This window comes from Octopus sinensis, linkage group LG4 (genome assembly GCF_006345805.1).
Source record: "Octopus sinensis linkage group LG4, ASM634580v1, whole genome shotgun sequence".
In the NCBI taxonomy this organism is placed as follows: Eukaryota; Metazoa; Mollusca; class Cephalopoda; order Octopoda; family Octopodidae; genus Octopus; species Octopus sinensis.
The window spans coordinates 39,809,334-39,827,005 of NC_043000.1; the positions used below are offsets into that span (position 1 = coordinate 39,809,334).

Here is a 17,672-nt window from a genome sequence, read left to right on the forward strand (position 1 = left end):
ATCGATTGATTCTCGCTATTACTATCGGGTACTATTTAAGAAGAATGGTCCCGGTGCGCGTACTCGCGCTAGCTAGTCGTGACTAGTCGATCCTTACTCTGTTTTTTGTCTTTTATTTATTTTGCTAGATAGTCGTTGTAGGATCGACTAGCTAGTGCGGGTGAACGAGTGTGCACACCGGGACCGCTCTTCATAAGTAGTACCTTACTTTCTGTGTGTGCCCAACCAACTAGTAATTTGTTTCCTCATAAATTTCTGAAAGTACCTTTCAGATGGTGTAGATAAGAATTATGTAGGAATTTGTTGTGTAAAGAAAAGTACAACTGAATGGAGGTTGTGGATACTTTATACACGTCGACTTTATTTCCTCATACCTGTAGATTGAAAATTATGCTGAAAACTATGGCCGAGTGTCGAAATAGCTCGTCCACATAAATCGGATATTATTCGTTTTGAGGGGGATTTTTAAAAATTATCTTCTCCACGCATTTGAAAATGATGGGGGTGGGGCCTTTTATGAGGCGATCCTTCGGTATAGGTACCATAAGTACCGGACGTGGTTTTGTTTACATTTCTGAAAATAACAGAAACCCTTTTCTCCCGACCCTAATCATACCCCCCCCCCCCATATATATAAAAAAATCACTTTTATAGGGTTTCTTGAAATGTATCCGGTACCTATACCGAAGTTACGCCTAATAATGTAGTATACCGTCGTTAAAGGATGAATTTGTTTTTGTTTGTATAATGGAATATAAATTCTTATTTGGCAAAATATTTTTAGATGGTGAAAGAGAAAGTATTAAAAGGTGAAATAATCGACAGAAGAAAAAGGGAATTACTTCACCAACGAAAGAAGAGGGAAAGGATTAACCAGTAGAAGATGGGTGGCGAGGGGTTTAATCTTTTATACTTTTAATGGTTATTCTTTCTTTCCTTAAAAATTCCCCTAAAAATCTATATTCTATGAAAGTAAGTTGTCCTTCAAAATGTGTATTTTACAATAGAAACCAGAAGTGACTACGGTAATATACGGATATTTCATGAAACCTGTTTGATATTCGATTGGGGTGTTTCTGTGTGGGTCTCGGCAACTTGTATACCCCTGTTAAATTGTCAGCGATTCACTCAGTTTTGTTGATCCAAATGATGACAGCATCCATACACAGACTATAGAAGGAAGGCGATGATGTGGAATTACTCTTTTACTTGATTCAATCACCTGACTGTGGCCATGCAGGAGCACCGCCTTTGAACAAATCGACATCAGGACTTGTTTTTTTAGCCTAGTTCTTATTCTGTTGTTGCCTTTTGACGAATCATTAAGCTACAAAGAACTAAATACAGCAACACTGATTGTCAAGTGGTCATGGAACACAAACACACACATGTGTGTGTGTGTGTGTACGACGGGCATCTTTCAGTTTCTGTCTACCAAATCCCCCCCGAAAAAACTCGGATTTTTTTGCATGGTATCAAGTACCCTGAACTCCTAATATGCTGCAAACTTATTTTTGTTCAGAAAAGTGGGGAGGGGGTTCACCCACCATATCCCGGAATCATTGGAATTTTTTTTTTCTTACTGAAAATCGTACGAGTGAAAGAATAAAATAATATCTAAGTGATGTTTCATTTGCAGATGAGACTGGGGAAAAGAATTGGATCAAAATTTACCATAACTTTTTTTCAGACACAAATGAAAGAATAATTTATTTGACACAAACAAAAATTAATTGCAGGAAATATACTCCAACGATTTTCATCAACTTCATGGATTTTTTTGTGTATGTTTAAAAATAGTTTTTTTTTACCCCACCCTTTTAAGTACAGAAAAAGAATTTGACTCATGCAAGCATAAAAATTTTCACAATAAAACGATGGTGATGATAATGATAATGATGTGCAAAACAAGTACCTGCTAAGAAAATCCATTTTTCCATTCTTTTGTGGGTCAGACAGATTTTGCTGCCAGATGGCCTTCTTCTTGTGAACCCTCACTAGTTTCCAAGCAAGGTAATATTTCCCCATGTCTGCACATATTTTCATGTTGATGTGCATTGACATGTGTTAAGTAATATGAAGACACAAAAACACACAGGACTACCTTCTTTGAGTTTCTGTTTATCAAATCCACTCAGATGGCTTTAGATGCACTGCTGCTATTAATGAAGACACTTGCTCAAGGTGCTGCTCTGTGGGACTGAACTTGAAATCACATGGTTGGAAATCAAAGTTGTTAAAAATTTTTTTTTCTAATTTTGTTGGCTTTTCATCATTCATCAATATTTATTCTTGCTTCATCTGTCATAAAAATTGTAGTTCCGGTACTTCTCCATGTGACAACATGACCTACTAGAAATAAAAGCACATTTCTCTTCAATTTCTCCTATGGGTTACAAATATTGAAGACTGTATTGAATGACAAAATTATAGATATAGAATGTTAGAGAAATAGACAGGATGTTCATGGATAGAATGTCTATAATCACATGTCTGCTCCTGTGAGAACTGACCTGGATCTAAACAACAATGTCAAGTTATATTTCTGCAGAAAGACTAATGTTAGTGTCCACCATTCTGTAATTTTATTTTAAAACTCTTACACAATGTGAAGGTGTCAGTGTAGTTTACAAATATCTAAGCTTCTATGATGTAAATTTTAATAAATGAAGTTCATTGTCATCTTTTGATATATGTTGTCTATACTGGAAGTGATTCGATGGTTTGAACAGGGCTGGCAAGCTAGGGAGCTGCAGCACGCTCCAGTGTGAATTTTTATGGTTCCGAGAGTTAAATGCTCTTCCTCGTGCTAGCCACCTCACAGTTTACAGGTTGCCCTTATGTGACACTGCACAGGCAATTTTATGTGCCACCATAGAGTTGCTTTAATCTGGTGCCACTTTAACATGGCACTGCACATCTGCTTTTATGAAGAAAGGTCACAAGTGTTTTTTGCCACCAGATGGATGAGTCTGAATATTTCTGCTGTGGAGTACAGGTCTTCTTGGGTACAGCTGGGTGCCAGGCATCTTTATCTTCATCATATCACCTGAAACTCTCCCATATCTTCTTGGGTGTCCCACTTCCATCTACTTTGACAGATTGGCATTTCTTTATGGAACTGTTGGCATCCAGCTCCTTAGTTAAGGTAAATGTTTGTTTCTGCAGTTTATCTCCATAGAATTGAATCTGTATTTTTTAAGTAGCCTCTACATTTTACACTGCTGTTTCTCTATAATTTCAGAACATCAGATGACAGAAGAAGCATCCTCAATATCTACCACATTTTATAAGCTAAACGAAAATATACAAAACAGATGTATAACATTGTTTTTACAAATCTGTGGAAGAATTCCTGTGAAACATTTGCTCTGAAATTATTTCTGAACATCCCTGACTGAAGTGTCAAGAAGATGAGCTTGTGGTTCGATTAAAGTTGGATAAGTTTATGGAAGTTTGCTAAACAAAGGTAACACTGGACAGAAATACAGCAGCAGAAGTGTATGTAAGGAATAAAGTATAAAAACAAAAGCAAGAAAAATATATTAACTGAGATTTGAGAGGAAAAGTAAAAGAAATTGATTTTACCTGAACACATGAGAAAAGAGATGACATCATATGACTGTGATATCTGTACAAAGTCCTTCTCGAAAAAAAGTTACCTAAATGTGCACAAACATATTCATACAGGAGAGAACCCATATCATTGTGAAATCTGTGGTAAATCATTCACCAGAAGTGGTTCATTAAGTACACACCAAAGTATTCATATAGGAATACCATATAGTTGTGATATTTGTGGTAAATCATTTTCACTTAGTAATGATCTAAAGAAACACAAATATATTCATACAGGTGAGAAACCATATCACTGTGATATTTGTGGTAAAACATTTTCTCGTAATTATGACTTAACTGCACACAAACGTATTCATACTGGAGAGAGACCGTATTATTGTGATATCTGTGGTAAATCATTCACTGATAGTAGTCAAACTACTGCACACAAACGTACTCATACGGGAGAGAAACCATACCATTGTGATATTTGTGGTAAATCATTCTCTGGAAGTAGTTCATTAACACAACACATATGTATTCATACAGGAGAGAAGCCATATCAGTGTGATATTTGTGGTAAATCATTCTCTCAAAAGGGTGCCTTAACTACGCACACACATATTCATACAGGAGAGAAGCCCTGTCACTGTGATATCTGTGGTAAAACATTTTCTCATAATCATTGCTTAACTGCTCATAAACGTATTCACACAGGAGAGAAACCATATCATTGTGATATTTGTGGTAAATCGTTCTCACTAAATAATGGCCTAAAAAAACACCAACGTATTCATACAGGAGAGAAACCATATCACTGTGGGTTCTGTAGTAAATCATTTTCTGAAAGTTTTAATTTATCTGCACACAAACGTACTCATACAGGAGAGAAACCACATCTTTGTGATATTTGTGGTAAATCATTCTCTGAAAGTTGTTCATTAACACAACACAAACGTATTCATACAGGAGAGAAGCCATATCAGTGCGATATATGTGGTAAATCGTTCTCTGCAAATAGTTCATTCACAAGACACAAACGTATTCATAAAGGAGAGAAGCCCTGTCACTGTGATATCTGTGGTAAATCATTCTATGAAAATGATGACTTAAAGAAACACAAACTTATTCATACGGGAGAGAAGACATATCCCTGTGATATATGTGGTAAATCATTCTATCAAAATACTACCTTAACAAGACACAAACGTATTCATACAGATGAGAAACCGTGTCTCTGTGATATTTGTGGTAAATCATTCTCTCGACGTAATGACTTAAATATACACAAACGTATTCATACAGGAGAGAAAGCATATCCCTGTGATATCTGTGGTAAATTATTCTCTCGAAATAATGACTTAAAGAAACACAACCGTATCCATACAGGAGAGAAGCCATATCACTGTGATGTTTGTGGTAAATCATTCTCTCAAACTAGTAGCTTAATGAAGCACAAAGTTATTCATACGAGGGAGGAAGGAAAAGTGTAGTTTTTATAGTTGAGATTTTTTTGTTTTGTTTCAATATTCACCTCCCACTCATGTATTTACTTTCCCTGGTGTAAGGACCTCTTATACCAAATCTCCTGACAACCCTATATATTATTCTTTCTTGAATATCACATCCTGTAATTACAGCATATTTACTGTTTATTGTATTTTAAATGCTTCTCTCATTAATTATGTTACAAAATAACTTGCATTATTATTTTTTTTACTCAAGAATATTATAAACTCAAACAAAAGGAAACACAAAGGAAGAACATGAGGCATATATGTAGTTTAGTGCCCCACACCTGCTGATTCCTTGTTAATTTCTCAATAATGGTTTCTTTAAATTAAACTTTGCAGAGATAGGTTTTCAAGTGTCCAAATTATTATGATTACTCATTATCCTTTGTCAACTTTGTTCCACTTTGATAAACTTATCCACTTCTTCAACATGTGAGGTTAAATTCAGTTCAGCCTAGATAACCTATGAAATATCTTTTGTTACTGTGACCTAGCTTAGCTATGAAATTTTTATAAAGGTGGAACAGTAAATAGAATGCTCTCGTTCTTTTACTTGACACGTGTAACAGAGGCAACATACCTTGTCTCCGTAATGTCACAGACCTACAGATGTGCTTTCGGCTCTTTACTTGTTGGCTGTTACAGATGTAACATTTCTCTTTTATCCTGTCTACTCAGATGTATTTTCACTATGGACAACAACTACACCCAGTCTTTATGTATTAACAACTCGAAATAGTTATTTAGCTGATAATTCTAAACAAAAGCCAGTTCACATGTGATCTATTAAGTATATTAAAAGATCAAAAAATATCAACTAGATTATGGCTTGGATACAGCAGTTTACTCAAAGTAGCCACCCTCAGCTTCCACCATGATCCCAAGACAGCTCCAGGACCTGACACGTGTCCCTCACTTTGTCCCTGGAAAAATCTTCAAACACCTCCTTGATCTTGGCTACAAGGTGAGTATTGATTTTCAAACAGAGCAGTCAGTGTCTTTCTAGACTGTGCCTCACAAGTGATAATCCAGGTGATTACAATCAGGAGAATTAAGAGGTCAAGAATTAGGGCTGGAGAAGTGGTAGAAATTCTCTGACAACCACTTCTGAGTCTTTGTGGAAGTATGGCAAGCAGTGAAATGTTGCTGCCACACATACAGCCTTCAGACAGTGTCCTTCTTCAGCAAGGTTTCACCACAGTCTCCAGGTTCACGTCCAGTCTGAATGTAACCTGATTCCATGTTCAAAGATGTGGTGGTGGCATGACGTCACCCTCACTGTTGACACACCCAGAGATGAGCCTGCTGTATTCCTTCCTGCTGGTCATGACTTTGTAGTCTCTCTTGCTGCTGTCCAATGTCATTCTTTACATCTTTTACAGTATTTGGAAAGCATTGAGCTGCAGTTTCCCTCAAATAAATGCAGATGTCACAGGTTTAATCATAATAAAATTTTTATTTTAGCTGCTATATTTTAAGCTCTTTTCTTTCATTTTATGCTTACTTCTTGTCCTGTATTTTTCCAGGTTTATTAAATACTTGAGAATATTGTTATCTCTTGCTTGCATTCTTCATTCTTGTCCACCTTTTTTTTAGCAGGCAGTGCAGAAAAATTAACACTTCTTTTAATAATAAATTTAGCTTACTTTTTCATATTATTTCATTTCTTATTTATCAATAATTGATGTCTCTTTAGTTTTGTTAGAAATTCTAAATTGAAGAGCAATTTCTTTACATTGAGTATAGTGAAATCTGCCTGTGTGGAATTGATTAACATTTATCAGAAATATTTTTTTTTTAAAAAGAGACCAATAATAAAAAAAAAATACAAATCATCTACTCTGAGGAATCAAATGAATTAGGAGAGAAGGTTGACTGAAAAAACAAAACGGTTATAGACTAGATTTTCTGTTTGCCTTGTATTGACAAGTTGTCATTTAAGTATCTTTGTAATTGCAAGGCATATATTTACAGCTGGCAAATATTGAAAACTGCTTAACTTTTTTCCTCTTTCATATATTTTTATGGGGTTAGCAAGAAAAGATCTTATTAGCAAGAAAAGATCTTATATTTGAACACAAGGAAAGTATTGTTTGCTTTTCAAAAAGCTGAGATATTTTGACATAAAGTCAATCTTAGGGTTTCCTTACCAATTCTTTGGCAACTTAAAACTGTATAACTAAAGTTACCGTGTGTTCAATACTAGAATTTATAGTTTATCCACACAGTAAAAAAACACCAAAATCATACCACCTATGCTTTAAACAGTCATGTGGCCACAAATAATTATCAACTGAGATGGGGATTATATGTGTGGGTGGAATACACAGAATTCAGTTTTGCTTAGAAGGGTGCCTGACAGCCGAGACCATTTCCATCACCGTCGCATTCAACATCTTGAGGTCTTCCCGACTCTCCCTTTTCCATTGTTTGTGTGTGTCTTTACTGATGACTGTATTTTAGTGGATTTTGTCCAATGCTTCCATGGGTTAAATGAATATATTATTGTAGCAGTTCTTTGCTGTTAGATGCCCTTCCTGGGACTGTCTGTTATCTAGGTTCTTTAAATACCATCTCTTATTTTACATAACATGAAAAGCTTGGAGTGAAGGGGATGGTTTGGTGACTTCCAAATGTTATATTAGTCAGCCAGACATAAAACTGATCCTTTCTGTGAGAGGCACAAGGCCTGTAATTTGGGAGAGTGAAAGTGGACTCATAGAACAATCTTTATAACAGTTCATTGAGAACTTGTGAGCAAGATTTTATTAATATGTATTTGGTTTTTGTCAGATAAGAGCAGTTTTTTGAGATTACCAAACATGGCATCAAATACATCTCATACCTGTATATATCATCATCATCATCGTTTAACGTCCATTTTCCATGCTAGCATGGGTTGGACGGTTCAACTGGGGTCTGGGAAGCCAGAAGGCTGCGCCATGCCCAGTCTGATCTGGCAGTGTTTCTACAGCTGGATGCCCTTCCTGATGCCAACCACTCCGTGAGTGTAGTGGGTGCTTTTTACGTGCCACTTGCACAGGTGCCAGACGAGGCTGGCAAATGGCTACGATCAGATGGTGCTTTTTACATGCCACCGGCATGGAGGCCAGTCGGGGCGGCACTGGCAACAGCCACGTTCGGATGGTTCTCAACAGGTCTTCACAAGAAGGAAAGGTATGCATAAGTGGACTGGCTACATCCCAGGTAGAGGCCACAGGTTATGGTCTTACTTGTCCTGCTGGTTCTTCCCAAGCACAGCATACTTCCAAAGGTCTCACACCACAACTGATGCTTCTTAGGTCCGACTTTTCTCTCAAGGTACTTACACTCTGTCGAGTATGAACACTGACATTACACATCCATCGGAGCATACTGGCTTCATTTCTTGCGAGCTTACGCATATCCTCAGCAGTCATGGCCCATGTTTCACTGCCATGTAGCATGTTCGTACACATGCGTCATACAGTCTGCCTTTTATTCTGAGCGAGAGGCCTTTTGTCACCAGCAGAGGTAAGAGGAACTTTGCCCAAGCTATTCTTACTCTAGCAGTTACACTTTCAGCACACCCACCCCCGCTACTGGCTTGGTCACCTAGGTAACGGAAGCTATCAACAATTTCTAGTTTTTCTCTCTGGAATGTGGCGGAAATTGGTCTCTGCGCATTTTCAGTGTTTATTGCTCCTGAGCATCTGCCACATACAAAAACTATCTTCCCAGTTAGCCTTCTTTTGACATTGCTGCACCTCTTATGTGTCCATAGCTTACACTTGGTGCATCTTATAGAGTTTCTACCTATGCCTTTTCTACAGATCGAGCAGGGCCATCTACCTGAAGGCATTTGTGATTTGCCTGCCTTCCTACATATTAGGACTTTGGTTTTAGCCAGGTTGATTTTAAGGCCCTTCGATTCTAATCCTTGTCTCCACACTTGAAACTTTGCTTCTAGTTCTGATAGTGACTCAGCAATTAGAGCAAGGTCATCAGCATTTAGGAGCTCCTAGGGGCATCCTGTCTTGAATTTCTCCGTTATTCCCTGAAGGACTATGATAAATAGGAGGGGGCTGAGGACTGAACCTTGGTGGACCCTCTATATATATGTATATATATATATATACAAACTTTAAAAGAAATATACATGTTCAGAGTTAAAGCTTGCTTAAACCTACAATGAAATTTTATAATTCATTTTGCTGTAATTATTATTATAGTTCTAAGTGGTTATTAGCTATCTAATTAAAAAAGTGAAAGATATATTTTAATTTTTATCTTTACACTTGGTATATTTATAAAGAAAAGAAAGGAGTTTAAAGCATGATAGTCAACAGTAATTTGTTGGAATTAAAGAACGTTATTCAACCTTAACAATTTCTAAAACTTCATGTGTCGTTCTTTGGCTGAGAATTCATCTAAGCTCCTTCATAGGAATTAGAAAATCTTAAAATGGACCCTTCCAACTCATGGAATTATTTGGGCCTTCAAATGGATGAAATGCTCATCAAGAGAAACAGATTGGCATTGTGCAACATGTTTCTGCTTGAAATTAGTGGTAGAATCTAGAAGAATTATGGGTTTTAACAAAACATTTATAAACTGCATAATTAAGTTTCAGGTGACCACATGAATAAACTCACATAAACATGGACAGACATACGCACACACATTTGATTACTATTGAATGAAACCCTAAAGTGATGTATTTTTAAAGTTTCTATATTTCTTACTATGTCCGTCATATCCGAAAAGTTCTTCCCTACCAATTTTCCAACAGTTAAAAAAAAGCCTATCATTTCTCATTTCCAATAATAATCTTTATACAACTAATATGAATATTCCGCAAAATGTTGCTAAAATTTGGGGAAGTCGTAATTTCTGAAGCCCAATGGCACACTCACAGTCGTTGATTGTCTTAATTCCATTTCCTTTCCTTTTTCGAGACTTATTCACGTTTGACTATGTTCACCAAAAATATATTCCACGATACAATTGAGAAGGCTGCAGATTGGTGTGAAATATACACAAACAACTGGTGAATGTGTTTCTTATCTTGCCCAGGACATCAATCGTCTGGAAGCTGTTCAGCGACGTGCAACCAAAAGAATACCCTCCATCAGGCATTTGCCATATCCTGAACGCCTTACTTCCCTGGGCATGGACACATTGAAACTCCGACGTCTGGCAGACACCCATAAAATTATCAACCATCGCACAAACAATAACACTGAGCACCTCTTCAAACTCCACCCATCTAACACCCGTGGACATATTTACAAAGTAAGAAAACAGCACAGCTCCCATGACTTCAGGAAACATTTTTTCACGCTGAGAGTTGCTGAAGCGTGGAACAAACTGCCGGCATCGGTTGTTAGTTGTCGGAGCACTGCATCCTTCAAGACTTCCATGCTTCCTGAGATTCGCCAACACTACACTTGATTTTCTCCCCTCCATACACACACAAGCATGTTCACTTTCCAGACATTTCTACATTACTGCATGTACTTTATATGCACTTTCTGACAAGTTGTGGTGCACCTGAGCACTGTATACAATAATTTCATTATTATTATTAACTACGACTCCTCGCAAATATAACAATATTGGTGTGAAGATACAGTGTGAGATTAAACTTTTTGCAACATAAATTCAAAATTTGTAAGAAATTATTTGTATTAAAAATATCGCAGATGTAAAGTTATCTCCAGAATGTAGATATAGATGGAGCGACGTAAAATATAATGTGGGGAAGCTATTATCAACAACTTGTTTCCGTGTATGAATAAAATTAGTGTTATTAATTGGTGATTTTCTGTTTCAAGTTTGGCACTTAACCATATTTCTGCACATTATTGGAAAGCAGGTAAAGAGGTTGGCACCAAGAAAATCAACCAACAGCAAATGACAGCCTAAAAACCAGCCCAATAACCAATGGGGCATTCTTTCGATGCGAGTACCGTTTAGATCACATCCATTTGTTTACATTTGAAGAAGATCGTCACTTTCCGTAAATTTATATATATATATATGGGGGGAACGATTTCTTTTTTTTTCTTCAGAAATGTAAATAAACCCATGTGAGTTTATAATTGGCAGTTCTGTTACTTGTACCTTTTGATCGCCTCCAAAGGATTAATTGTTACTGTGACTAAAAGCGACGAAACTACGACCCGAATTTAGGCGGAGGTTAAAATGCCTATTGTTGTGATGAAATGTCACATTTATGTAGTTACGTTCTCATATATGAATACAAACACGTCTAATTAAGACATTATTTTGCGAGAATGCCTTAATGGAATATAAATTCTTATTTGGCAAAATATTTTGTTGATCCGAATGATGACAGCATCCATACACAGATATTTGGGTGAAGATGTCAAAGAATGGCCCAATCAGGAAAGAACTGGAAGGGCAGCGATGTGTAAGGAATATTGCATTACTAAATCTACCAGAGAGACTTATATGGTAGTAGCACTAATAAAGTGATGGTTTGTTGCTAGGCAATAAAAATAAATAAAATATACGAAACAGGAAGGGAGATAATCAGTATTCGATGCATTAAATATGCCAGGAGAGCAGAAACGCATGCGCATTGAACATACTTCCGGTTAAATGTCATTGAATGAATTTCTTTTAATCAGCTGATAATAATAATACATTTATAATTCTTTATAATGCATTTCTCAACTGCCACATACATACATATATAAACAACAGTATCTTTTATGAAACATTTGCGTAAGTATTAAACAATGAAAATATTCAATGTTTTTAATTCTGGAGACTTTCGGTTTTTGGCGCCTCAATTCGTTGTTCCTCTTCCGTATTTTGTTCGTGATTTGGTTGCTATTTCTAGCTATGGGAGTGAGATGTCTAAGACTTGTTCGTGATTTGGCTGCTATGGAAGCTACCTTCTGCCATCTCCGTCGTTCCATTGTTAGATTGTTGTGTGTTTTAGTTTGAGAAATATTCTCAAATACTTTCCAACCATTGAAATGTTTGGAAACCAATACTTTATTTTAATTTATCGATTGTTTCTCAGTATTACTATCGATCTGTGTGCCAAACTAATGAGTAATTTGTTTCCTCATAATTTTCTGAAAAATGCAGAATTTGAATTAAATTTTCTGAAAGTACCTTTTCAGATGGTGTAGATAAGAATTTTGTAGGAATTTGTTGTGTAAAGAAAAGTACAACTGAATGGAGGTTGTGGATAATTTATACACGTCGACTTTATTTCCTCATACCTGTAGATAGAAAATTATGCTGAAAAATATGGTCGAGTGTCGAAATAGCTCGTCCACATAAGTCGGATATTATTCGTTTTGAGGGGGATGTTAAAAAATTATCTTCACCACGCATTTGGAAATGATGGGGGTGAGGCCTCTTATGAAAGAGTTATAAAAATATGATTTGCACTCGTTTTTAAGCCACCGAACACCATTGCAATTCTTGGATATAATAATGTAGTAAAGGGGGTAAAGACCCCCTTCGGTCATGAATGACCATGGGATTGCACCTAGAAAGTTACCCTCCTAGACACAATTCCGGGCAAGGTTGTTTATGGAAGACCAGCAGTCGCCCATGCATACTAGCCTCCCCTCTCCACGCCACCAGTGTTATCCTAGGGAAAGACAAAGGTCGATACAGCTTGGCACCTGTGACGTCGCAACTCACTCAGTGAGTGAACTGGAGCAACGTGAAAAATAAAATGCTTTGCTCAAGAACACAACACGCAGCCCGGACCGGGATTCGAGCTCACAACCTCACGATCGTAAGCTCGACGCTCTAACCACTGAGCCATGGTTAAAGGATGAATTTGTTTTTGTTTGTATAATGGAATATAAATTCTTATTTGGCAAAATATTTTTAGATGGTGAAAGCGAAAGTATTAAAAGGTGAAATAATCGACAGAAGAAAAAGGGAATTACTTCACCAACGAAAGAAGAGGGAAAGGATTAACCAGTAGAAGATGGGTGGCGAGGGGTTTAATCTTTTATACTTTTAATGGTTATTCTTTCTTTCCCTAAAAATCTATATTCTATGAAAGTAAATTGTCCTTCAAAATGTGTATTTTACAATAGAAACCAGAAGTGACGACGGTAATATACGAATATGTCATGAAACCTGTTTGATATTCGATTGGGGTGTTTCTGTGTGGGTCTCGGCAACTTGTATACCCCTGTTAAATTGTCAGCGATTCACTCAGTTTTGTTGATCCGAATGATGACAGCATCCGTACACAGACTATAGAAGGACGATGGATGTTCATGAAGAAGGAAGGCGATGATGTGGAATTACTCTTTTACTTGATTCAATCACCTGACTGTGGCCATGCTGGAGCACCGCCTTTGAACAAATCGACATCAGGACTTGTTTTTTTAGCCTAGTTCTTATTCTGTTGTTGCCTTTTGACGAACCATTAAGCTACGAAGAACTAAATACAGCAACACTGATTGTCAAGCGGTCACGGGACACAAACACACATACACCTTTTTTTTTCAGACACAAATGAAAGAATAATTTATCTGACACAAACAAAAAATAATTGCAGGAAATATACTTCAGCGATTTTCATCAATTTCATGGCCTTTTTTGTGTATGTTTAAAAATAGTTTTTTTTTACCCCACCCTTTTAAGTGTATAGTACAGAAAAAGAATTTGACTCATGCAAGCATAAAAATTTTCACAATAAAACGATGGTGATGATAATGATAATGATGTGCAAAACAAGTACCTGCTAAGAAAATCCATTTTTCCATTCTTTTGTGGGTCAGACAGATTTTGCTGCCAGATGGCTTTCTTCTTGTGAACCCTCACTAGTTTCCAAGCAAGGTAGTATTTCCCCATGTCTGCACATATTTTCATGTTGATGTGCATTGACATGTGTTAAGTGATATGAAGACACAAAAACACACAGGACTACCTTCTTTGATTTTCTGTCTGTCAAATCCACTCAGATGGCTTTAGATGCACTGCTGCTATTAAAGAAGACACTTGTTCAAGGTGCTGTTCTGTGGAACTGAACTTGAAATCACATGGTTGGAAATCAAAGTTATTCAAAATTTTTTTTTCCTAATTTTGTTGGCTTTTCATCATTCATCAATATTTATTCTTGCTTCATCTGTCATAAAAATTGTAGTTCAGGCACTTCTCCATGTGACAACATGACCTACTAGAAATAACAGCACATTTCTCTTCAATTTCTCCTATGGGTTACAAATATTGAATGACATAATTATAGATATAGAATGTTAGAGAAATAGACAGGATGTTCATGGATAGAATGTCTATAATCACATGTCTGCTCCTGTGAGAACTGACCTAGATCTAAACAACAATGTGAAGTTATATTTCTGGAGAAAGTCTAATGTTAGTGTCCACCATTTTTTAATTTTATTTTTAAACTCTTACACAATGTGAAGGTGTCAGTGTAGTTTACAAATATCTAAGCTTCACACAAGATTCTATGATGTAAATTTTAATAAATGAAGTTCATTGTCATCTTTTGATATATGTTGTCTATACTGGAAGTGATTCGATGGTTTGAGCAAGGCTGGCAAGCTGGGGAGCTGCAGCACACTCCAGTGTGAATTTTTATGGTTCCGAGAACTAAATGCCCTTCCTCGTGCCAGCCACCTCACAGTTTACAGGTTGCCTTTATGTGGCACTGCACAAGCAATTTTATGTGCCACCACAGAGTTGCTTTAATGTGGTGTCACTTTAACATGGCACTGCAAATCTGCTTTTATGAAGAAAGGTCATAAGTGTCTTTTGCCACCAGACGGATGAGTCTGAATATTTCTGCTGTGGAGTACAGGTCTTCTTGGGTACAGCTGGGTGCCAGGCATCTTTATCTTCATCATATCACCTGAAACTCTCCCATATCTTCTTGGGTGTCCCACTTCCATCTACTTTTACAGATTGGCATTTCTTTATGGAACTGTTGGCCTCCAGCTCAGATGTTAAGATAATTGTTTGTTTCTGCAGTTTATCTCCATAGAATTGAATCTGTATTTTTTAAGTAGCCTCTACATTTTACACTGCTGTTTCTCTATAATTTCAGAACATCAGATGACAGAAGAAGCATCCTCAATATCTACCATATTTTATAAGCTAAACGAAAATATACAAAACAGACATATAACATTATTTTTACAAATCTGTGGAAGAATTCCTGTGAAACATTTGCTCTGAAATAATATTATTAACCAAATTTCTAAACATTGCTGACTAGAGTGTCTAGAAGATAAGACTGTGTGCTGATAAAAGTTGGATAAATTTATGAAAGTGTTGCTAAACAAAGGTAACACTGGACAGAAATACAGCAGCAGAAGTGTATGTAAGGAATAAAGTATAAAAACAAAAGCAAGAAAAATATATTAACTGGAATTTGAGAGGAAAAGTAACAGAAAAGAGAAAGAAAAAATTATAGAATAGATTTTCCTCTTAACACCTCATAAAAGAGATGAGATATTATGACTGAGGTATCTATACAAATCCGTTTTTCGAAAAAGTAACCCAATTATGCACAAACATATCCATACGGGAGAGAAATCATATCGGTGTGTTATCTGTGGTAAATCATTCTCTCGAAATAGTAGCTTATCAAGACACAAACGTATTCATACTGGAGAGAAACCGTATCCTTGTGATATCTGTGGTAAAACATTCTCTAGCAGTAGTCACTTATCTACACACAAACATATTCATACAGGGGAGAAACCGTATCCTTGTGATATCTGTGGTAAATCATTCTCTCACAGTAGTCAGGTTGCAGTGCACAAATGTACTCATACAGGAGAGAGGGAATATTGTGATATCTGTGGTCAATCATTCTCTCAACGTGGTGTCTTATCTGTACACAAACGTATTCATACAGGAGAGAAACCATACCACTGTGATATCTGTGGTAAATCATTCTCTAGCAATGGTCACTTATCTACACACAAATATATTCATACAGGAGAGAAGCCATATCATTGTGATATCTGTGGTAAATCATTCTCTTACAATAATAGCTTAACAAAACACATACGTTTTCATACAGGTGAGAAACCATATCCTTGTTATATCTGTGGTAAATCATTCTCTAGCAGTAGTCACTTAAATACACACAAATATATTCATACTGGAGAGAAACCATATCATTGTGATTTCTGTAGTAAATCATTCTCTGACAATAGTAACTTAACAAAACATATACGTCTTCATACGGGAGAGAAACCATATGATTGTGATATCTGTGGTAAATCATTCTCTCGCAGTAATCACTTAACTGGACACAAACGTACTCATACAGGAGAGAAGCCATATCACTGTGATGTCTGTGGTAAATCATTCTCTCAAAGTACTGACTTCAAAAGACACAAGCATATTCAAACAGGGGAGAAAGGAAAAGAGTAGTTTCTATGGTTTCTTGTTTTCTATATTTATTTAATATTCTTGTGTTGTAAATTGTGGTGAAAGTATTTTCAAGAATTTTATATTTTACCATTTGTTTATGCAGTTTCCTTTCCATGTTGTAAGGACATCTTATACCAAATCTCCTGACAGCCCCACACATTGTTCTTTCTTGAATATCGCATCCTGTAATCACAGCATATTTTATTGTTTATTGTATTTTAAAAGCTTCCCTCATTAAATACGTTATACAATGACATAAGTTATTAATTATTTTATACTCAGGAATATTGTAAAGTTGTCAAATATGTACATAAACAATGACCCCCAAATACAAAACAGAAGAGACCACAAAGGAAGAACATGAGGCCTAAGTACAGTTTAGTGCCCCCACACTAGACTGATTCCTTGTTAGCTTTTCAATAATGGTTTCTTTAAATTAAACTTTACAGAGATGAATTTTCAAATGTCCAGATTAAGATTATTTTCATAAAATTGAGAATAAACATTTTGGAGGAGATTCTTATTCTCAACCCCACCCTGTTTTTGTCAGCGCTAACTTCAGAACTTGAGGTAACCTACCAGCCTCTTGACCAACTATGAATCTGGTGATACACAAGTATTTCTGAGGAGATCAGGCATCGAGGTGGCTCTTGAGGTAGCTGGCTGTGGTAGTCATGGTCTGCTAGGGTTTGTGGAATGGAAGTTGCAACATCTGTAACAATTGAGGGAGTGGGGTACACAAGTTGGGAAGGCTACAGGGATACTATAAGTATGGTGGTGGCAATAATTTTTGACAGTGGGGAGCTCATCTATATATATGGGGTTGCATAAAATGAGGTGTGCCTGTTTATATGTATGTATATCTATATGTATAGATTTGAAAGTAATTCCATACAAATTGTTTATATTTAGGGAATGAAATTTGGATTACTTCGAAAGACATGCATTTAACTGCAATTTATTTGATGTTATAATGGTGATATCATAATTTATAAAAAATCTCACATGGACAAACATCTATATACGCCAGACGTACACATACACACATAATAAATTCAAAGTCTGGAAGAAATTATTTGTATCAAAGATATCACAGAGGTAAGTTATCTCAAGGCAGTGCTCCAGCATGGCTGCAGTGAAATGACTGAAAGAGGTGTCAGAATAAAAGTTTTAAACAAAATGAATGCATGAAAGATAATA

The 17,672-nt window shown here is 36.3% G+C and overlaps 1 protein-coding gene across 1 annotated transcript in view; it reads left to right on the forward strand.

Moving 5' to 3' along the window:
• Positions 1-16,724, forward strand: part of LOC118763178 (zinc finger protein 98-like) — a 48,801-nt gene extending 32,077 nt beyond the window's left edge. Inside the window, exons 4-6 of the mRNA XM_036502625.1 lie at positions 4,803-5,018; positions 15,936-16,100; positions 16,185-16,724. Coding sequence (XP_036358518.1) covers positions 4,803-5,018; positions 15,936-16,100; positions 16,185-16,472 — 669 coding nt within the window. The 3' untranslated portion in view covers positions 16,473-16,724. The remainder of the gene's footprint in view (positions 1-4,802; positions 5,019-15,935; positions 16,101-16,184) is intronic.
• The last annotated feature ends 948 nt before the right edge of the window (positions 16,725-17,672 follow it).